The sequence below is a fragment of the Phaethon aethereus genome, assembly GCF_964289735.1.
Source record: "Phaethon aethereus genome assembly, chromosome: 6".
NCBI classification, from domain to species: Eukaryota; Metazoa; Chordata; class Aves; order Phaethontiformes; family Phaethontidae; genus Phaethon; species Phaethon aethereus.
In genome coordinates, this window is record NC_138580.1 from 34,247,984 (window position 1) to 34,271,308 (window position 23,325).

The 23,325-nt window shown below is 43.8% G+C and overlaps 1 protein-coding gene across 2 annotated transcripts in view; it reads left to right on the forward strand.

Moving 5' to 3' along the window:
• The window catches only part of TMEFF2 (transmembrane protein with EGF like and two follistatin like domains 2), a 130,558-nt gene that overhangs the window by 68,719 nt on the left and 38,514 nt on the right, over window positions 1-23,325 (forward strand). For both annotated transcript variants that reach the window (XM_082001467.1, XM_082001468.1), the window contains exon 5: window positions 8,069-8,165. In XM_082001467.1, coding sequence (XP_081857593.1) covers window positions 8,069-8,165 — 97 coding nt within the window. The remainder of the gene's footprint in view (window positions 1-8,068; window positions 8,166-23,325) is intronic.

Consider the following 23,325-nt stretch of genomic DNA (forward strand, 5'->3'; position numbering starts at 1 on the left):
TTGACAGAGATCAGGGAAAGCACAGACGAGTAATTTCTGTGGTTTACGTCCAACTGTAGCATCTTCCCCTGCAGAAGAAGGCACTGCTGACTCGTACTCCTCCAGCTGAACCTATATCTAATGCATTGTTTGCTCGATAGAATTTGCTGTAAGTGCAGTGTTACAGCATGTATATAGTCTGTTCCATCCATCAGATTTTCTTTTTATCATGTGTTTAGTGCATCAAACATAAGGTATGCAGCAGTAAGCTTCTTTTTCAGGCAGTAGACATACCAGAGGAAGAGGAGGGGCCAGAACTAGTCCCTGCTCTTCGGCAGAGCCCAAAGATGCCAGGGCTCTTTGCAGGTCGGCAGGGAGAGGGTGTTTGGCAGTCCACAGGAGGAATGAAAGAGGGTTTCAAGCCTGGCCTGCTCCCCTCCCTTCTGGCACGTAGGGCCAGCCGGCCACAAGTGGCTCACACTTGACTCTCCCCCTGAGTAACCTTTGATGGACGTCTTTCTTACAAATAAGAAAAGCGTTATGATATTGGGTACTTTCCTGGACTGCAGCTTCCCATCTCCCTTGACACAGCGCTGAGGTTTAATGATCTGTGTGGCCAGGCAAGTCAACCTGAGGGGAGACTCAGACATCATCTTTCTGTATTTCTCCTTGATACTGAAAAATCTTCTGGTCCTTGCAATTAGGACTACAGTAATCTCCTTCCAGGCTCTTGAATAATGGCCTTGATTGGTGACCTGTCACATTGCATACATCCAACTGTGGGCATGTCCACTTGGTTGTTTTGTTCATACTATTGGGCATATTGAAATACATGAGAGCAGGGACTGAGGCCACAAAAGCTTTGGCAGCTTTGCAGGCATGTTTTTACAAGCAGTATCTATTCGTTGAAAATTCTCCTGCAAGGAAGTGATTTCCCTTTATCATTAAATAATGCAAGGCAGAGATGAATAGTCCCCATATGCTATTTGGCTTTTTACTCAAAGCTGTTTATGAGGGGAAGCTCTTGGCAAAATTAAATGAGCCTCCTCTTCCTCAAACTGGCAAATACTGTCAATGCTGGTCACCGTACACCTTCATAAATCTGCAGTGCTGGCATCCCACATACGCCAGGCAAACATGAAATTTTGTAGGGGGACCGCGCAAGGGTGCAATAATCACAGCTGTTTCATGTCGGCATTCAGAAAGCTTACAATAGGGTTTTATTCAATGAGCCATTCCTTTTGAAATGCCATTGGAGATATTTGCTGGGAGAAACTGGCCTCAACTAATCGTATTTAATTTTTTATCAAATGCACTATGGGAGCAGCAGGGATATGCATGAGACAGAAACAAGCAAATGGTGTTTATTTAGAATAAATAAACTTTGAGTAAGAATTGAATCCTTTCCCTCCTGACCACGGTTGTACAAATAGAGGCAAGTGCCTGCAGAGGTCTGTAGGGGGTCACGTCGTGACTTCAGACCCGCATGCTCTTGCAGACCTCCAGTTGTGCCCGCTGAAAGGAGAGAATTGCCATCAGATATGACAGAGCAGCAACGGTGTTCCGGTGGAACCATTCCTGTCCCATCCACTTTTCGCCATGATAAATGAGGTTCAGAGGGTGTGGAGGCTGCCCATCTCACCAGGGGCCCCTGGACTGGATGACAGCCGGAGAAGGCTTCTAAGGTTTCTAAGACGTTGCGCTGCGCGAAGCGAGAGGCACACGGCTTTGCACGGGCCCGTGGCTCCCCTCACAGCTGTAGCACCTTGTCTGTAGGGCTGCCAGAGCAGCTCTGTGCTGGGCCCTGCGTGAGGGTAATTGCAACTGAAGGGCTGGGGGCGGTGGGGAAAGGAAAGAGCCCCAAAGAGAACGGGAAGGCAGGCATGACAGGAAGCAGGACAGGAGGTAAAAAATAAGGATGGAACTGGAGAGACCAGCAGTGCTTAGTAACTGCGTGAAACACTTTTTATACTTGTTATTTACTGAACTCAGGGCACTTCCCAGAAGCTGTTTTCTCGCACTAACTAGACTGTATCCAGGGCAGAATCGGAGCCTTCAAAACAAGGTGCGGGTGAGCTCAGCACAGGGTCTTGTGGAAGAGTGAGCTGTTACAGAAGTGCTGCTTTGTTGTCCAGCATAAACTCAGCACTGTACAGGACTGAAAAATCATGAATCAGCCCTACAAAAATAGTTAGTTATTTAAAATTATAAACTTGATAGTTTCTGCTATTTATTATACTCCCAAGCTGTTTCTCCACAATCCTAAAGCTTAGATGTACCTTTCAAAACAAAAATACATAGAAACTGAGATCCTAATACATGGAGATAATCCACTGGCTGTGATTTTAAGAAAAAAGCATAACCTGAGAGTCACAGTAGAAATACGAGAGCTGGAAAACATTGCAAATTGAGTCTGACCGGCATCAAAGCAGTGCCAGGCTGTATCTACATGGTCTTTAGCAAGAAGATAAGGACACGTTTTATCAGCAGTCTGAGCTGGCTGGATACATCTAGTTCCTCCCCAAAAACCCTCTTAGGTATTTGCATCATGCTGAAGTTTCCCATTAACCTTTTCTAGCACGTGGCAGAGAATGGCAACGTGGAGGTACCCAAGATGGGACCTGAAGCAATATAAATGCTGGGAAAGGTGGTTTGGTTTCCTGGGCAGGCAGCTCAGGTATGGCACGACCCTGGCACTGTTTAAATAACCTGCCCATCTCTCGTAGCAGAGAGGTGGTTTCAAGGACTGACCCTTGGTGGTATGGAGAAACTGATCAAAGGCCCCTTGGCGTGAAGGGGTCTTTTTTCCGTATTTTTCCATATTTCGGATCTTGTTGAGCCGTTCTGAGTTGGGTTCTGAGCTGGGTAGAGACACTGTTGTCTTGTGTGATAAGAATTTCCCCAGCGTGTTCATGTGTGTGAGAGAGAGCAAATCTGTATTTGTTGAGGTGGAGCCAGACAGCAGGAGTAAAGCAGAATAAGGCACGTCAGAGTTTGGATTTATTACCGATACAGTAGGCCATTTTCTTTTCATTTTGACTGTAATGCCATTCTGAGCCTCTGCCAGACTTCGAGAGCAGAATCATTCATGAGTCGACCACCTGCTTCGCACCCTTCATTTTTCTCACTTTGCAGGTTTTGACTGAGCTAATGCTTTCAGGAAAAAAGACTTATTGATTAGAGTGAAGTTGCTTGCAGCGTCTGGGCTTTTATTGGTCAAGTTTGTGAGGTGTTTTTAGCCATTTGGTAGAGGTGCAGGTAGTTTGTTCTAACACATTTAGTAAATCCTGTTGGCTTCTCTGACCTGGTTTCTCAAGAGCTTTCTCACTTTGTCCACTTGCCTTGTCACCTGCCCAGAGCACTCCTGCTAGGACTGAAGCACGTGGTGAGATCACCTCAGCTGCTCTGAACAGCTTTCTTCTCCTCCTCCACATTTTAATTTGCACGTTGACTTTCATTCCACGATACAAAAATGGCCATCAAACCTTACCTCCACATGATTTTTGTTAATACCTAGATTTTATAGCTAGAAGCAAGTGGATATCCTGTTAGGATGAGCTAGAGCAGGCTTGCTTTGAAGTTCTTCTTTCAACAATAGCAAAGATAGGTCACCATGAGGAGTCGTAAGAATCAGGGATTGCGATGAGCACACATCTGATCAAATCAATCGAAGGAAGACTACATAACATGAAAAACAATCGTAACAATTCATTATAGTCATATTTCTGTATATTCAAGTGTGTGGTGATGATGTTTTATACTGTTTCTTTGTTGTGTTCTCCAGTATAGTTAAAATATATTGAATAAAGATTATTATAATAGTGTTAGTAGTCCTACAAAGCCAAATGAAAACCAAACTGAGGCTCTCTTAAGTTTGCCCTGTTGCCCTCAGAGGCATGTCAGCAAAGAGAGATTGAGAGATTTGTGTTTAGCTGGTGTTGCCACCTAATTGTCTCTTTCATGGCTCACCAGCTACTCTTTCCACTTCCATGTACAGGCAAGTTACATGCATGTCCCTTGTGTCACTTAGGAAATAAGTGACGCTTTGTATATCGGATCGAGACTGTGAGCTGCTGTGCATAGTTCTAACCATCCCATTGGAGCTGCTTTTCTGGACATTGCAAAGAGTTTCTTTCCATCCAGCCTTTGACTCTTGTCGAGCATCTTGGGAAGACACTGAGCAAGGGTTATCCAGAAGCTCAAGCACAGAGATTTTGATGTCCATTTGTTAAAACAGCTAAACTACCAATCATCAACTCCTAGTAGAGCATGAGTCTGGGAAGCTGTGTGTGTAAAGTCAGCATGATTTGGTGGGATTGTAGTACCTGCAGAAGACTCCTGACTCAAAGAGGTTGAAGTGTAAAGAGAAAGTTGAGGTGTCTACAGTGGGGGGACAGTTTGGGACTTTTAGTTTTCTCTTGATACTACAGGAGATAAGCACAGAGTCAGGTGAATCTACCGGTGATACTTTCAGTCTGGTTTTTCAGCTGTGGAAACAAAGTAAAATGTCTCAGAAATGGTTTCTTTCTCGTGGGACTTGCAAGCAATACAGATACTCTTGAAATCACAACTATCTGATCTGAGTGCAGTGAGAACGCCAGAAAAGGAACAAATGATTAAAACAGGAGCTGTTGTGGTTACCACAGTCCATTGACTCTATAAATTGTGCGTAGAGCCTTCCCAGCTAAAGAATTTATATTGCTTAGGAGATTGAGGTGCTCTCTGAAGCGACTTTCAGATAATGTTAGTGACCTTCTAACCCATGTTAGCACGTTTCCTTGAATTCTGGAAGTTGCTAATCTTGCTAATACAAATAGGAACTTACAGCTTAACATTTCGCAGTTTTGTGAGTAGTAAGCAGTGGACTTCAGCGATTAGCCTCCTTGGAGCCCGACTATGTTCCTACAGGTTCTTGGTGTTAAATCACAACAGCTGCTAATATGAGAACTATATAATACGCATGAGAAAAAGAGAATCGTACTCCTTCTGTACTCCTTTGTAAAGAAGAGGAATCCAGAAAGTATTTTTGCTAATTTTTTTTTTTTTTAGTTGGGATATGAAAGCAAGTGCAAATCAGCAAGTACAGGGAGGAGAAAAAGAAAAACAAGTCACCTTAGAAAATGAGCATCCACTGGTCCTCAAGACAAAAAGCAGCAGGAAATGTTGGGAAAATAACTCTTAAGATGTCCAGATTTATCAAAGTACTTACATGTGCAGCATGGAGAAAACAAGCCTTGTGTGTGTCAGTCCTGGGCATGGGTGCATATGCCAGCGCGTGTGTTTGCATAGGGAGAGAAAACACACCTTAAGGAAATGTAAAGAATACTATTGTCTGTGGTTACTGAAAACGGGGAAGAGAGAGAGAGAGACACACACACACACACCACAGCTGTCTTTTTTAATCGACTGCTGCATGCTTGGACGTCTAATGCCAACATGCACATTGACTGTGGAACGCTGGGTGCAGAGCTGCTTCAGAAACATGTGAAGGAGTGACCTGTTATTTTCTAGTAGAAATTAAGAACTACATTGTGCCTTAGTGTTCTTCTCTAAATCAGTTCCTTCTCTTCAACATGCTCAATCTTTCAAATGCCTTCCTTTAATGACTTAAGTAGCTATTTTACTCACCTTGTGATGTAGAACCATGTTGAAGTCCCTGGTCAAACCACACTTGCTGGACAGTTATAAATGGAAACATTACAGTGAGGAAAAAAAATAGGGCGTATGTTTTTAATTAAAAGGAAATGCAAGGGAAGTGATTTGCAGAATAACAAAATGAAGAAATTATAGCTCTTTTCCATAAATAATATATTCCCACCCTCCTGAACTGGAACAATTGTCATATTCCTGGTAGGTGAGGAATGCTCAGCTGGCATAAGCAGTCTTCTGCCCATAGGTCCTGTTGGCCTTTGCATACAGTCATTCATTACATGCCCTAATATCTTAACCTGGAAATCTGGAAATCCCCTGCCAAGGGGGTCAAAGTGGCTGTCAAAGTTATCTCCTCAGTAAAAGAGACTTTTATATTTAAAAAGTGAATGAAACTTGGTGAAAAACGCAGTGCCTGGATACAGCTGCAGAGAAGTGGGGGGGAGCTGTACAGCAGCATGAGCCTCCCGGTGCTGTGGGGGTCACACTGGCGGTACATGGAGGTGCTAATGGTGTGAGGACATGGCACCTGGACACCTTGCCCACCCTCGTACATTGGCTTTTATAAAATAGGAGCCTAAAGAGTTCCTCAGCCGTTTAAGGAAACATAGACACCACAGTTCAGACCCTCCCTACAAAGCTTGTCAATGCAATAGAACAAAAATCCAGCCTGTGTTTTCTGCGTTTGTCCCTTTGGTTTTTTGTACATGAGTTTTGTGGATATAAAACTGAGCAAACTTACACAAATAGGGCAAAACCCTCTTTTTCTTTCCTGTTAGGATAACCAGAATGCTCATCATTGGTGAATTCTTTCAATTCAATATAGTCTAAATTCAAGCACGACTGATAAGAAATGGCTGCAGCATAGCTCAAACCTGAGCATACCAACACTTCCTCTGGCTATGTTAAGCCTCAGGAAAAAACTTCTTAGACAAACCGTCTACCGTAGGCATTTCCGTGGTCTGTATCACTGTAGTATCTAAGCATATCACAGTCTTTTAATACACTTGTTTCCATATTCTCTGTTGGTAGAAAATGGTATTATTCCCATTTTACACAGTGGGAAACAAGGCAGAGATCAAATAACTTGTCCAGAGTAAGAAAGCAAGTTTGTTGAAAAACAGGCATTGGGGTCACACTTGCTCTTATAGGGGCAAAAGCCCTTTCTCCTCCAGCAGCTTTGTGAAAGCCTGGGACTCGTGTACTTCCTTGAGTAAATAACATAAGCAGCCTATTCAAAGTCAGCACTCCAACAGGAAAGCCACCGGTAACGCCCCGGTTAGTGGGTAACGCCCGGGTTAACTGTCTCATGCAGTGGATGTACAACATCAGGCGGGTTGTTTGTCTCATCAATGTCACAGGGGCTACCGACACACTTTAGTGTGACCACCAGCTTTGATAGGTTGGACCCAAATGTGCAGCGAGCCTGCACCACAGTGCTGACACCAAATGAGAGAGAGAGATGAAAGGATGACGCTGCAGAGGCTGTTTATGCAGATGACAGCATCCGTCAAAGCTGATTGATAATTAAAGTCTGGGTTGGTTTAATTATTCTGTAACTGGCAGAAGGATATCGCTAGGTACAGTGTCTTGCTAGAAAGCAGCATCTTTCAAAAGATATCAAAAGGTGCTTATATACTTCAATACAAATGTAGATAATGTTTCTTTTGGATCTTTTAAGAAACTCGCTTCCTGGTGCCTGCCTTAGCTGGCTGTCTCAGTACTCAGCCATCAATATTTTTTTGCAGTCCTCTTACACCTGTATTTTTATTTTCCCCTTAGTCCCTTCACGTTTTTGACTTAAGGGCCAGGTACAAACCTTACACAATTGCAGACCTTGGCATTGACTTTCCTGGGTTTCAAATTTAACCTGTGCTGGAGATCGTCCCCTCCTCTGGACATCACTAAATCTTTCCTGCCAGAGATAACTAGTCCTTGGGGCTCATAGCTGTACTTCGAAGAGAAAAATGTTTTGCCTTTGGAATGGACTAGGTTACACCACACAGAAGGTAATTTCAAAACATTTTTGAGGAAAGCATCCCCTTGGGTCCATCTCAGGGCCTTCACCGGTAAAGGACACAAGGCAGCACGCGATGCTGTCGGTACACCTCCGTTACTTTCCCGGAGAGCAAAACAGCGAGGCTCAGTGGTGCCACAACCTTCCCAGGCTGGAGCTTGAAGGGGTCATTGTTTAAGTGGAAAAAGGAAGAGGAAGGGTCTTTCTCCAGTTTCCCTTTTAACTCCATAATTCAGGGAATTTATCACAGACCAACATGGAAATCTCTGTGTTGGCCCCATTCAGAAACACTGTCTGTGGGCCAGGCATCGGCTCTGTGAACAACGCATTAAGCTGACGTGGTGAATAGATTTTTCTAGAGAGAAGTGCTTTGCTACAGTACTGTCTTTACTAATGTATATTCTTCTGCTTTCCATCAAACAGTCAATGAAGGCTCAGGTGAAACCAATCAAAAAGAGACATCGACCTGTGACATTTGCCAGTTTGGGGCGGAGTGTGACGAAGATGCAGAGGATGTTTGGTACAGTAATTTGGTCTACTCTTCTATTTTAATGAATGTTGTATTATTTAAAGGTACTGTGGTTTAGAAAGCATTACAAATATTAGATATTCCATTTTCTGCACGCAGAGATTCATCACACAGTGATTGAGGTGGTTATTACTCTGAAAAAATGTATAAGACAGTCTGGTTTATAATTTTGGAACATGCACAATTTAGAGAAAGTTTAGAAACACAGTTATCCATTTTGTTGCTGTTATAACTTATGTTATTCCATCTGGGGTTTTACAGCTTTATACTTTGGTAAAAATAGAATTGGGAAGAATAATTGACCTAAAGCTTTTCTGGTTAAAAAGTATCATTAGAATTATCATCATGTTAATTCATGTGTGGCATTAGAAACAGTGGGAAATCTGTCTCGCTTTTTCCTAGTTGCTGGAGTTGGAAACCTAACCCTCAAATGTCTGAAATAATTACAGTGTACATTTAGACATTTTCTCAATGGAAATTGTTTTATTTTTTGAAAGAGGTTTCAAAAGTACTCAGGGGTTTTTTTTACTATTTTAAACCTTAACCACATAAGCTGAAGGGAAATAATTCTATCTACTCAGATTTTGTTTTCTTTCATTTTGCCTGGAAACTATGCAAGCATATGTTAAACCAACTTTAAACTAACCATTTCATTGTGATTTTGGAACAGCCAAGAGATCAAGAAAGCTGCCGTTCACAGGGCTGTACTTCTAATGCTGCCTTAATGCCAAGCCTCATATTTCTATCTAAGTAATTAATACAAATTTAGAGATACAACAAAATAATCGTGCAAATGTTAGAGCTGTTGTCTGGATGTTGCTTCTGAAGCTATGGGCTGGTGGTAGCTAAAGGGTGGATACAGGGGCTGAGCAGTGAGATGTCTGTAAAGCAATATTGCTCCAACTCTAACTTGGACAGTAGGAATGGAGCAGGGAGGAGTCAATGAATGAATGAATGGTGAACATGATAATTGGGCCCAGTGGTGGGCAACTGGCCTCATCCAGGCAAGGCATCCATGCACTGTTGGTCAGGCATGAAATTATGAACATTTCTGCTCTTCAGTGAAGAACCTTAGGAGTATGGTCATGGTCATCCATTTGTGGTTGTTTTGGTTTTGTCTCACCAGGCTTTTAATAATCTCCAGTTCTAGTCTTCAAAAACCACCAAGTAACCAAACCACAGAGGCCTTGCCCAAGAAGAAAGCCATCAAAAGAAATTGTAGTGTTGAAAAACAGGAGCAGAATGCATCATGGTTATAGGTTTGCAGTAATGTAATGAGATTTGTGTGGAAGAAATTGCTTAATTTTGACTTTGCTTAAGAAAATTACTCCAAGTGTCAGGGTTTTCATTGTCTCCTTGACCGGTTGTCCTTGAGAGTTTTGGTGGTGCAGTGTAGAAACAAATTAATATATCAAAATTCACAGTCTGGTGCTCATGTTTTCATAATTAAGTGCACTTCCAAATTGGAAGACAGGAGAAGAGAGGGGCAAGGAATAAAATTAGCTACAAGATAACATTATTAATCATAAGCACTGAGTAGCAGTGTTTATTTTTTCCCAGGAATAGCTTGGCAAAATAGCCCGATCCAATTTACCCCAGTAATGTTGCCACTGCAGCTTTTGCACTGTCTAATTCCTCCCCTTTGAAACAACTTGGCTTATACGAAGCGGCATAATGACTGCAGGAGCTAAAGTTCTCAATCCTGATTGACAGGCGGTCCTTCTGCAGGGGACGATGCTTCTTGGAGCGGGAAGCAGGGAAGGACATTTGCTGGGAAGATGCTAGCAGACAAACTGTTAAAAGGCAGGAAAGCAGATTTCCATTCAGAAGTACAAAGGCCATGTAAAGCCTGTTAAAGGTCTGCTTTGAAGTAAACAACTTCATATGCCATAACAGAGCCCTGTTTTCCTGTTCATGCCCCCTGATTAGTCTTGGATAAATGTCTTTCTAAAAAATGAGCCTTCTGGGTGTTAGCTCTTTGTTATTCTTATTTTCAGAATAAAAGTGGACCATGTATGGGGCTCCTAGAATCCCTCTTTCAAACGTACATTAATTGAATTTCCATGTTTGGCACCAAAGAGACCCATTCCCCACTCCCCCTGCCAGGATTTGGTGCTCAGAAAATGTCCTTAGAATTAAATGGGAAAAGAAACTTCTATTTATTATCTGATCACTGTTTTTATGCAGATCAAATTTCAGATGTAAGCAGGACACCTTTAGCTATCTCACCGGACTGATGGGATTTGTAAAATCCAACTGGGGTCGGTGGATCCCAGCAGCCCCAGGACCTGTTGTTACAGGGTGATGAGCCCAGCACGGGCAGTGTCCCCTATCAATCAGAAACAGTCTGAGGGTGCAAGGTCAGTGCCTGATCCATTCCACCTAAGAGGGATGCAAGCTGGTAGCAGAACCAGACTGCAGAGAGCTGGAGATGCGAGGCTGGCTGTTCGCCTAATATTTCTAGGGTGCCAGACTAGATCAGAGAAGAGAGCACAGGTGTGATAGCAGATGTGGTTGGGCTGCTGATGATTTAAAGTGACAATTAACATTATTCTACATTGTCACAGTCTGTTATTTTGCAGTCCCTTGTCTCTGGTTTAACTCCTCTTTTTTTTTTTTTTTTTTTTTTGTTATTCATTGCCAGTTATCACTCAGCTAAATTGCGCTATTGTACTGTGCCACCATTATTTTTAAATCTTCTTATTTGCGTAAAACCAATCTGTTAATGGCTAGACTCCCGGGATTCTGGTAGAGGGTTTGTCACATAGAAGACTACTCACAGGGGTAAGATATGTGTGTGAACATTTTCTGGAAAATATGAAGAAAAGGCAGAAAAGAACCCACTGTAATAACAGGTTTTCCATGGCATGGTAAAGCACACATGTATTATTATCCTATTCTGCAGTCTAATATCACGAGAGTGAATGCAATTTGGCATTCCATTAGTGAATCTCTTCCTCTAGGTTAAAAACAAAGACTGTTCAGTTGAAAGTCTTTAACATCTTGCTACTTTAATATGTGAAAGCTTCTTGTCACTAAGAGGATCGTATATTTACTGGCATTATTCCCACCTTTAATGCATTTTGCACCAGTGGGCTTCATGAATATTTAAAGCAGGGCAGTGGCTATGCTCTTTAGCACTGGATTGCAATCTATTGGTAAATCAGACATTTGGTGTTGCTTACTTTGGGTTTTTTATTTCTGAGCTGGCTAAAGAATAATTGATTTTGTAAGACAGGGCTACTCAACATAACACCCGAGAGATAAACTTAAAAGGAAATGAAGAATGGAGTGTAACATTCTCAACTGTGGTGTATTTCTAAGATCTTCCAAAAAGCATCTATGAAATACTCACTCACTGTATATAAATAGTATTCACCAAATGGAGTGCCTGCTCATCTGCTAAGTGGCTTAGTGTCGTGCATAACCACGTCAGAAACCTGGATTCCAGTATTAATCTCCTTCTTATGGGCCACTGAGGAAATAAGAGCACTCTCTACCCTGGACAAGCCATGGTTTGGGTAGATACTGGGCAGCTATTGCAGAGGTCCATGATATGTCCGAGTAAGTGGAAGGAGATAAATACGAGGAAAAGCTCTTCTGTTGAATTTCCTGTTGGGAAGCACCAAGAAGAGAGGACAGGAGTATTTTCTTAAAACAAGATTAAAGCCTGCAAACCTCTGACTCGTAGAGTTAATCAAAATCAAAATGATGAATTGGGGTTAAATATGCGTGCTTTTCCTTTGAATTTCAATATCAGCAGGTCAGCCAGCAGCAGTCTCAAAGTGCGGCGTTGCCCAGATTAGGATGCAGTTTGCTAGCTATAAGACAGACACGCAGCAATGTATAATGTGCTCAGGAGAGAGTGCTTTCCCTGCAGCCTGGCAGTGTCAGAGGAGGCCATCTCTGCGGATTGCTCCTCTGCCTTCCCCTTCCTCCCTCCTGGAGGTGAGAGGCAGCAGTAACCCTGGCAGGAGGTGCCTGACCTTGAATGGGCCACTCAGGCGTTTGCACCAGTGATAAAAAGGGGTGTAAATACCCCTGCTGCTTCCCACACACCCCAGGGACTTCTCCTTGGCTGAGCATAGGGTTTTGTGCTCTGCCATAGGCACCATGCTTGTGATAGGCAGCTTTCCTCCCTCCTCACGAGCGTGGCCCACGTTGGAGGGCCCTTTTCTATTTCTTGCAAGTGGACAAAGATCCCACCAGGCAGGTTCAGCTCAGGAGAAGATGCTGAAGTCATTCTTTGGGGACACTGTGTCCCTGATGACCCAAAGCCGGGAGACTGGAGGAAGGCATCCAGGCCTGAATGAAGGCGCTTGGCATGTTCAGTGTGTAGGTCGGGGAGTGAAGGAAGGAGCACCAGTCTCAGGCATGTTGTGCGGCTGGGTGGTATTCCCAAGTGGGGTGGAGACGTCGCAGCATGATTACAGAAAGTCCCTCGTGTCCTGCGCTTCTTTCCGCATGGCTGGGACAATAAACTCCACTTGCCCACAGCAGACAGACACACACACACAAAGCATATTAAGAAGATGAACTGTTTCAGTCCTTTGTTTCATTTTTTACAGCTAATCACTGATATATATAGTTTGGGTAAATGCTCCTATAAGGCAGGTGAACGGTCTGCAACACATGAGGATGGTGAAACTGCATTCTCATGCAAATAAGCAGCACTGTACATGGGAGATATTTGTGCAAATCATGCAGCTGCCGTCTGCGGTGACCCCTACAATCGATATTGCTCTAGCAATCAATATTTATCTTTATTATAGTATGGAAAGAAAACATATAAAAGAAACTAATGATTTTGCCAGCCTCTCAATCCACACAGCAATTAGGTCAGTCAGCTTTGGGTCCCTTCCCCCTTCAATCAGTTGCTTTCAACCAGAGCATCTGCAAACAAGATGCTGTACCACTATAAAGTACTAAAAGGTAGTTTGAAAGCTCACATACATTACACGGGTATTGGCTGCTTCATGTTCAGCAGTGTGTATAATAACTATGTGTGACCTACTTGTTCCAGATGCAGAAACAATGAGCTGCTTTAACATCTGCAATGTCCCGTGCATTATACAGTAGTTATATTGCCATTTTCTGCTGCTTTCCTTTCTCTTTTAGAGAAAAAGTAGATCTTTGTTCATGGCTACATATAACACTTAAACATACTCATTGGACTTGTGGTTCAAATAAACATAGAAATGGAATCAAATCATTTAAAAAATGCAATCCTGCAAAGACTTAAATTTCTGCTTAACTTGAGATCATACCTAAGGCATGAAGTGAAGCTGCTGCTGCATAAATCTTCACGTGGAGCTTAGTAGTCATGTCTAATAACAGTCCAGGCAAGGGTTTACAGAGGAGAGTAAAGGCACTGCAGCACACAATCTCTGCATTGCACAGCAGGAGACGACCAAGCAGCTTAGACCCTCTTACACCCGTGTCACTTATTTTAGCTCAGCCTAAAAACAGAGCTACCTCCAGTGCCTGCCCAGAAATTAGCCCAATTCTGGCTCTGTTAGCTGTTAATGTTTCATTTGGTGCATGTTCTCCAGTTAAAAGATTTTGAAATAAAAAGAAAACAGCTGACTTCCAGTGTAATTGTTGAGACACCACGTTAAGGTAACTGTAGAGGTACCATGCAGTGGGCTAAGAGTCAGCAATATTGTAAAAAAGTAGCCTAAGCAACTGGAAATTGGTCAATGAAGGATTTGCAATGAAAGACAAAATGTCAGGAACATTAGAAAAAGCAAGATGACATCTACTTGTCTGATGTTACATTTTAATTATTAAGCCTGCTCTGAGAAAGGGCCAGGTCAGTGGCTTTTATAGGAAGCTAGTCAGCCAGATCTGCTGCCCAGGCCATGAGCTGAATAGAGAACCTAGCCATGTTCCTTCGTTTGGGCTGTAGAAAGAAATGCCGTGTGAATGGGCACAAAAGTTGGAAAACTAGCAAAATACAAAATTGTAGCTTGAGTTGCTGTCCACAACACAAACAAGAACAAAGTTCCAGCTTAGGTGAAATCTGCAGCCTTATTAGCAACCTGTGTCTAGACATCATGTAAGAGCCAGAAAATAAGGTCCTCAGGTGAGCATTGCATGAACGCCATAGTTCCTGTCAGGTTTCTCGTTGGCAGGCTACTGAGATATTGTAGGACTCTCTCAGCAGGCAGTTTCAACTTAAAACTAGCCCAGGTGAAAAATTGACTTTGTGCCCAACCATAGCCAGAGAAAGATCCCTACTGACTTCTAAAGACCTAAAATCAAGCCAGAAGCGCGTGGTTTTCCTCTTTCTCAGCAGTGAGTCCACAGAAGGAGCAAGGGAAGATACGGGAACAGTAAGTTAGCTTTGTCTTCAGAGGATGTTTCTCTAAGAGCAGCTTATGGTCCAGTCTTTTTGAGGAGTAGGAGAAAGGAATGAGCACATTGTATTTCTAAACTGAATGCACTACTAGTGGCTTGGCTAGAAAGTTAATGCTTGGAAAACTGATGGCTTGTTTGGCCATCTGGTGAAATTGCTTTACTCTACATAACATTTTATTTTGTTTTAGTTGAAAACAACTGTTTTTCCCAGTCAGGTAAGTTTCACAAAGTCACCTTACCATCTTTGCATCCTTCATCCTGTGCCAAAATAGCCTATTTAATTTTAAAGTCAGACTGATTCCCGACTTCCTTAGGATGGCGGTTTGGAGAATTTGACCTTTCCATCCACTGAGCCAATGCAATCCTTCAGAGGCTTATGTTCGTTTGACAAAGTCCTGCCTTTCCAGATTCTCGGGATTTATTTTCTTAATAATATTCTTTAAAAAAACCCTGGTTTTAACATAAGCCAAGTTTGTGTGGAGTTACTTATACTTCATAGTGTTTTATTACCAATACACTTTGGAACACTCTGGTAAATAATTCAGCCTACACAAAGAAATTGGCTATATTTTCTCTATACATCGAGGAAGTCTGTCATGTAGACTATATATCACGGCTCTAAATGTTCTCAGATAAATGCAACCCCACATTGTGTTCCATCTGTACTACTCACTGAAGTAGGTCTTTTAGGGACCCTATACGACACATACATCTCTTATCAAAAAACTGGAATCCCTAACGTTTGGGTTTGTAATAAAAAAGACATTTTTTATCTTTTGCAATTACAGCAAAACTCGCTGCGTGTCCAGGGGATAATACCCTACACAGTCATAAAGCTTATAGATTTTTTGCCTTGTGCTCCTCTTTTTAGATGCTGATCCAAACTTGGTTTTCAGTTTCGGAAGGTGAACTTCCAGCTTATGGAAGTCAATGAAAGTTATTCCGCTGACTTCAGTGAAACAAAAGTTCTCTCCCAGTATCGTAACGGTGGAGTGTAAGTTCTCAGTAGCCAGTGGAGCCTTTCGCTGGCAGAAGGGAGAACAGACTGTCAGAGTGTAAATGCACAGTCACTCACAGAGTGCAAAGGAATAACTTGGAAATTGTGGTGATAAAAGCAGAATTTGGCTTACTGACTGCTTCGATTGCTTCAGAGGAAATATTGATTTGTGAAAAGCCAGAAACAACTTCTGAGATTTTGGGGGGTAGTTTCTTGTCTTACCGTGGTGCCATGCTCCTGTAGGACCAAGACACAAATTCTTCTGAAACTTAAGGGGGGGAAGGCTTGTAGGACATGCAGAGCTGTCATTTCTTTTCACAATTATTAGTCTGTCGACATTAGAGTTGAAAAAAAAAAGCTGCAATAATTTTAAAAGCGTGGCTTAAGACAGCCAAATTCTCCTGTTAGGTTTCCATGGCCAAGACGCCCACCGCTGCGTTCAGCGTGTGGTGTGTGGACGGGAGGCACGGAGGCATTGGGGGGCGGCGGGGGGTTGCAGCAGAGGAGGCTGGAGGGATGGACTGGGAAAGGACAGAGACTGTGGAAGCAGGGAGAGAACCTAAAGCTGACTTGCGTTTTGCTGCCTGTGCGCAGGAGCTCGGGAAGGTTCTGGGGACACTACCTGAAGGTGGCAGGGAGGTCCTGCCTGCCCCGGCCCGGCTGGAGGCCGAGGTGGCACACACACCATTGACGCGGTGGGGACGGCAGCTCGGCCGTGGCTGTGGACAGCGCTGACACTGGTCTGTGTGCGTTACAACGGTGCATGTGCGTGGTCGGGCGTCACACGTGCGAGGCAGCGCCAGCGTCCCGCTCTGATTTCAGGAAGTTTCCACATACAACATACATGCGTGACAGCATGGCAGGGAGCAGCCGTTGTACGTGCCCGGTTTAATGGGGGAGCAGATGAGCTCGGGGTGGTTTTTTCTACTCCTCTGCCACCAGCTGTGCCTGCAGTTTTCAGCCCTAGGTAGGAAAGCGCAGCGGCCTTCCGAGCGCGCGCGCGCGCGCCTTTATTTGCATTTGAAGGAACGGTTTCGGCACAGTCTGGTTTGTGCTCTCGCAGGGTGTTGCAGAGATGGTGCCCGGCTCCTGCCACGTTGTGGGAGGTACGCAAAGGGATCCCTGTTGGCTCTGCAAGGGCAGAGCTGTGCGCGGGTGCTCCGAGGCGAAGCTACCGCTTGGTTGTGTAACCCCATGGCGGGGGGAGCCTGGGCTCACCGGGTTGTGAAAACGCACATAAGGGATAGTATGATAACACACATCAAATATTGATGTGCGTTGACACAAAATCTTCTCCGTACATGAGGGCATTACAGCATGAAAGAGCAGGTACAGAGACCTTTGATAGCAATGCACTTTTGCCCCTTTTTTTGTTTGTTTTCTTTTCCCCTTTTTGTTATTTAAAAATAAGCTTTCCTCCCTCCCTGGCCCCCCATTTAGCCAAAGTCATACCCTAGTAGTAAACTGAGCAGTGCCTTCATGACGGCCTATTTAGTCGCAATAAAAAGCCGATTGGCCTAATGCACAATCAAGAAAGGAGTGACATTTATTGCTTTGGTTTTATGATGCTGTGAACTGAGCAAGATTTGGAGCCTTACAGTGCCTTCAGGGGGCAGGAGATCACCAGCAATGAATTGTATTTACACCTTTTCCAATTTCCTACTAGCATTTTAGCAATAAATAGACTGTGTTGTTATTGAGTTTTATGTAAGTATGTTTACGAAAGCAGGAATACAACTTTGTAGCTCAGAATTACATGTGTTGGCTAAATAGATCAGCAGAGAGAATAACTATGTAAAGCACTGGGAAGCACTTTCCAATTTATTATCAAATGTCTTAATAGAATGCTTCATCTCTTCCATCCCACTTTATGTTAACTATTAAATTAAAACTGCATCCACTGCAGAAGGTCGGAGGCTCCTTCACACTCCCTTGTTGGAACATCAAGGCCACAATTTGTTCACACATCTAAGACATTAAAAATACATCCCATGCATTAAATATGAGCCTGAGGAAAGCTCAGTAGGAGCTGACGTGCAGGGCTGACCCCGGCTCTCACAGCCCCTGCGGGGTGGCAGGTGTCCCTTCCCCATGGCGTCCACCTCCTGCCCCGGTCCTTTCCCATGCGCAAGTCGCAGCTAAAAGCCCGTGTGAGATGTGCCCAGACGGACAGAGCTAATTGCTGTCTCTCAGCCTGCTTGTTTCCTCCCACGCAGAGGAGCGCGGCTGCCCCGGGGATGCCCGTCCTGGCCGGGGTGCCGTGCTTGCGGGGCATCCCTTTCGGGAGCTGCAGGTGGATTCACTGATGCCTGTCCCAGACCTGAAGTGGGTTACTCTCATCTCGGTAGTTTGCTGGCAAGGACATGTCCTTGAGACTGCACGTTTCATTCATTCATTCATTCGTCTTCCTTTCCCTGGCAGCTGTACTTCCCCCTGGGGCTTGCTCCCGGAGGCAGCCAGCCGCTGTGGTCGTCGTGAGACAGACAGAGAAGAGGCAGCATCCCCAGCCAGTAATAATACCTAGTTTTGTACAGCAGCTTTCACCTACAGACCTCAACGCTCTGAGGAAAAAGAGGGTTACTACTGCTCTCCCTTTCTTGCACATGCAGTGATTTGCTTGGGGTTGCATCGGTCCCAGCCTCATACCTATGGGCCGGGATCTCATTTCATCACTGTGCAGGATGACACGAGGTTATCTGGTCTTATTTCTGTCTCTGCAGGAGGTGCAGACAATACCTGAAGGAAAGCCTGGAAGTATCCTCCTAAAATTTCAATAAATAGCTAGGCTGGACTTTGGTTTGTAATTTAAGTCGGCCTACCAAGCCGGGTAGCCTGGAGTACAGCAGCCAATTCAGAGGGTGCTGCCTCAGGCAGGTCTCCTCAGAAGCAGGAGGCATGTGTGTTTGAGGACACCGGGCAGTTTATGGTGAGGTTAGTCTGATTTTGCACGTGTGGAGGGAGTCTTTACAAGGAGGAATTATTTTACCACTGTTTTCTTCTCACTAGTTTTAGAAAGTTCACTCCTAAGCCTTGCCTTCCGCACCAGCAGGGGATGGCTCACATGCTGCATGGGACAGGGCTTGCAAGGCACTGGTCTATGCTGCCAGGACCTCTACTCCCATGGGTAAATCAGAGTCCACTTTCAGAAGTAACTTCTGGTGGTGTTAACAAAGCTGTCACTGGAAATTTGCCATTGCTGCCATCTCAGCTGTTACCACAGTTCAAGAGCAGACCGAGCCTCGCTGCATGGCAAGGTCCACACCAGGACCTGAAGCTAGATGGTGTCCTGTGCTTCCCACCAGGCGTTGCAGTATTCCCCCTGGCTCTTGTGGGCCAGGGTGAAATGCTGGGATTCGTGGGAACAAGTCTCATTATTCTGTTGACTTCAAGATAGGAGTGAACAGTATCAGCAGGCTGAGGCACGCAGCGGTAAAACGTTGGTGAAGGACAGCCTCAAATGTTTACAGAGGCAGAGAAACAGTCAGCAAAGCTTTGTTTTAGGACAGACTATAGAGACGTGAAGGACACCAAGCGTAGGCAAACCATAAAAAGACCTTTATTTTATTCTATGTGCTTTAAATAAACTTCACATTAGATACCTGCAGACACTTGAATTGCCATGTGAACAGAATTAGAATTTTCTTCTCTAGTCCTAGAGCTAGTGTGAGGATTTTTCCATGGCTCTTCAGACCCAGTCATCAGCCTTGTAATTCCCTAGTTTCTCTGTTTGGGTTTAAAGCATCCAGTCTAGCAAAGACTGTTTTACACAGCTTAGTTCCTTTTAAATAGGAATGATAGTTAAAAAAAATAAAACGAGATATTTATTTTGCCCTAAAGGTGTTAGCATACAATTCAATGTACTGTTGAGGGCACTAGAGGCATCAGGAAGCCAGATGAAGGTCATATTATAATTGGTGCTTTGAATTGTAAGAGAGAAGCAAAGGTGAAGCTTGTGATGTTTTCTGTTAAAAACTTAGTAGAAAAAGTTACAGGGGAAAAAAACAAAAGGAGAATTAGGAATCAAGTTGCAGTGTCTTGCACAGCAGATTAAAGCAGTTTTCATGAGCTGCAGTCTCCAGGATGAAACCTTGAAAACTGGTGGAGCATGGGACCAGCTCCTCACCGAGCTGGTCTGGCTGCGGGAAGGAGCCGGCGCCCGGCCGGCTCTCCTCACGGCTTAAGGCAAGGTGCCTCTGGGAGCGGTCCGCAAAACCATCTTGAAACAACTTCCGTGAGCTGTCATAACAAACGTGCTCTGAAAAATCCATACGTATTTGTAAGCAGTGCCAGTCACTCCCTGCTATTAAGCAGCAGCGTGGCAGCTGTACGGCGATTGCCCTAGCTCCTGGCACTGCGCTCCAGCTAGGCTCCCAGATTACGTTGCATTTGGTATGCAAGGAAGGGCAGCAATAAATACATTCACCACTTCAGTACATTTTAGCTTGACATATGTCCAGTAAACAATATTTTGGTCTCTTGCAGTCAAAAGAAAAAAAAAAATCACCTGATTATTCAGTGCTTCCTTCTGTTATGATGCTTTGGGGTCCTTCAAATCATTTTCATTATGCACTACATAATAATAAAAATCTCTATGCAGTATGCTGATAATTCTGTGCATAGTCTCTGTGATTTCTAATTGTTTGAATAACAGGATGCTATTGAAATGCCATGCAGAAACATTGCGTCACCCTGAGGGAATCGAGCTTTTTTCCTTTCACTCCTGGTGAAGATAAACATTTGAACAGTTGAAATAGGTAAAATATCTGAGGGAAGCCACTGTGAGAAGTACATGTGCTAAAGCCCTTAGTGCAGCAGCTGGGCTGCAAAGGACAGAAAGGAAAAATAAATTAGATAAATAAATAAATAAATAACATTGAATGGAAGGCACTCAAAATAAGCCATGCTTTTTCTTCTCTTGTGATCTTAAAGCAGAAGAGAAGCACTAGCAAGCCCAGGAAAGAAATATTGCATGCTATTTTTGTGCTGCCATTATAAAATATGTATTGTTTATTGTTCTGCACTGCAGCTAAAGTTTTGCATCAGCCTCAAAAAGACAGCAAAGTTTGTTCTGAAGGAGACACGCAGCGTCTCTATTCTTAATGATGTTCTTAAGAGTGCGGTGATAGGATTTCAATCTCCTGGCAAGCACAGGCAGGTTGTAGGGTATGGTTCATAGCAAGTGTAAAAAATTGCATGCCTGTGTGCATTATGGGTGCATTTTATATATACTATTATATATATGTGTGTGTCTGCGTACCTGATGTTCAGCTTTATGCAAAATCAGGCAAGGATGCCAGGCAGTTTTGTCTTCTAGCTGGAGACATCATTCAGTGCCATCCTCTTGGGCTGGGCTCCACACGCGGCAGACACCACTGTAGTGTACCTGAGCTCGGCAAAGCTATCAAAAGTCCCTGTTGACTGTATTGAGAGTGCTAGGACTTCACACTAAAACTTACCTCTCTGTAAAACGGGTATAATAGTACCAAGTCATTGCTGCTACAGGGCTGTATGAGATTACTGTAAAGCTTAATGGTGTCTTTGTAAATGGGCTGGTATTTATGTGGTCCTTTCGAGACTGATGTTGAAACACAGGTGCGTGCAAGCTCCCTCAGAGCAATCCAGTTTAGCTCCTGTGTCCACAGGCAGCTTTGAGGATGACACAATGTGGTGCCAAAGGAGGTAGTAGAGGTGGCCTGTCACTGCTCTGGGCCCAGTAAAGCGGTATTGCAGGCAGCAGCACACAGACGGTCTGAGTGGGCCAGCGGAGCTCCCAGAGGCGGTGGATGCGTGTGAGCACAGATCTGCCCGGCCTGGTTAACCTTGCCAGTCCCTGCTTAGAGCTAGTTCAAGTATCTCTGCGTGGTGTTGTGTTGAGACATATTAAACATACCCAAAGCTGCCTGGGTAAATGAGCGCTGCCACCAGCCTCCTGACACACGGCTGAACCGCGGTACAATGCGTGTTCGAACGCTGAGGCATAATGTTAAGCCTGGCTTCATTTCAACTTGCCTGCTGGTAATGTCAACAAAGATGCCCTGTGTACCAGAAAGAAAAACTTTGCAGGAATCCAAATGATAGAGCAGGCATTTGGGACTGATTGCCAGGCCCTTTATGCAGGCGTATACTGCCAGGTTTGCTTTAAATGGGCATTTAATGTCCTACTCGGAGGGGCAGGGGGCTTGGAGAGGACCACACTGACATCCAACCAGAAATTGGAGTTTCTGATCATGGTTTTCTAGTCAGAACAGAGGAAGATGAGAAATGTCTCTGGTGGAAATATCATAAATGTACAACAAATGTGGTTTTATTTATATACTGTTTTATGGCAAAGGGAAGGCTTTGGGCTTTTTTATGCTGCAAAATGTTGTTGGTTTTTTCCTTGCTTTTTTTATTTTTGCACAGAGAAAATATACAACATGTTTAAAATGATTGCTGAATGGAACATCACTTTGCCTGTAAAATAGTGCTCACTGAGACATGGTGGGATCTCACACTTGACCAAATTAGCATATGCGCTCAAATATCAGAGCTCTGACTAGTAAAAATAACACTAGATTTGCATTTTCACATTTTTAGCTCTCACTTTCCTCTCTGTTTGGTTTTATGCCTTTTTTCTTGACTGACAATTCTCTTTGTAGCAGATTTATTGCTGTTCTGCTGTTTGGACCCTGTAATCAACGAGACACTTGGCTGAAGACGTTAGTCATTTCATTAAGTACTTTTTTGCGGATCTCTCAGACACAATTTTCTGTTGCTCTGGTTTCTGTTGCTCAGTAGCAAATGACCCATGGCCAGCAAAGTCTGAATATGAATCTTTAATAAACAGAGGTAGTACCAACAATGCTCTCAGGTTTCCAAACTGCAGAGAGCTAACTAGAAGATGTTGAATAGGGAAGAACTGCCATTGCCATCTCGCTCCGACAAAAATGTGCTTGCATCTGCTCCCAGTAAAACCGGTCTTTTAGAAGCATTGTCTCATTTGTCCTCCTTCCTTGCCATCAGAGAGCTATGTATGAAACCTTCCTCGTGCTATGCGCAGGTATTGCATGGTAATTTTTTTAAAATTATTTTTCAGTAATTGCTGAAAATAAAGACTGAATAGTTGTCTTAGGACTAAAGATAAAGCATGGAGTGGGGTTCTTTTTATCATCACTGTGTCACTAATGATTATACTTTATTCATGAACTAAGGAAATATAATTATAGCATTCCTCTACACTTCATGGGTAAAGAACCGTTCTCTCGTTTTACTGAGAGGCCTCCTTAAAACACAGTTCCTCCCTCCAGGGACAGTCCTTCATAACCATGAATCCTCTCTTCACTGTCATGCTCTCTGCAGGCAAAGGTACTCTCTCTGCCCAGAAAATAACGCCATATGTTATTTGCAGAAGAGTGGGGAGTTAGGAGCCTGTGTACTCACCCATGCCTGGTTTATTGACCCCATTAATTTTTACAGAGACTGATTCGACAGAAAGCCAAGTTGCCTGCTCCAGCTTGGCCAAGCAGCCTGGTGCAGCACATTGCCGTCGGTGCTGGGACATAGACCTCTCTGAGGTATGGGCAGCGTTTTTTCATGGCCAAGATCTGTGCAGGCAATAACTGCTGGTCTGCTTTGTGCTATTCTCTCATTTCCCTGGGAAGGGGAGAAGTGTGTTACACAGGTGAAAGAGTGACAGCCGCTCCCAAAATTCACATGGGTTCTCTTGTGCTGTTTCATACATTTATTGTAGTTACTGCCTTGACAGAAGCTCAAAGAACAAAGTGCAGCGACTTGCACCCCACAAGTCAGTAGTGA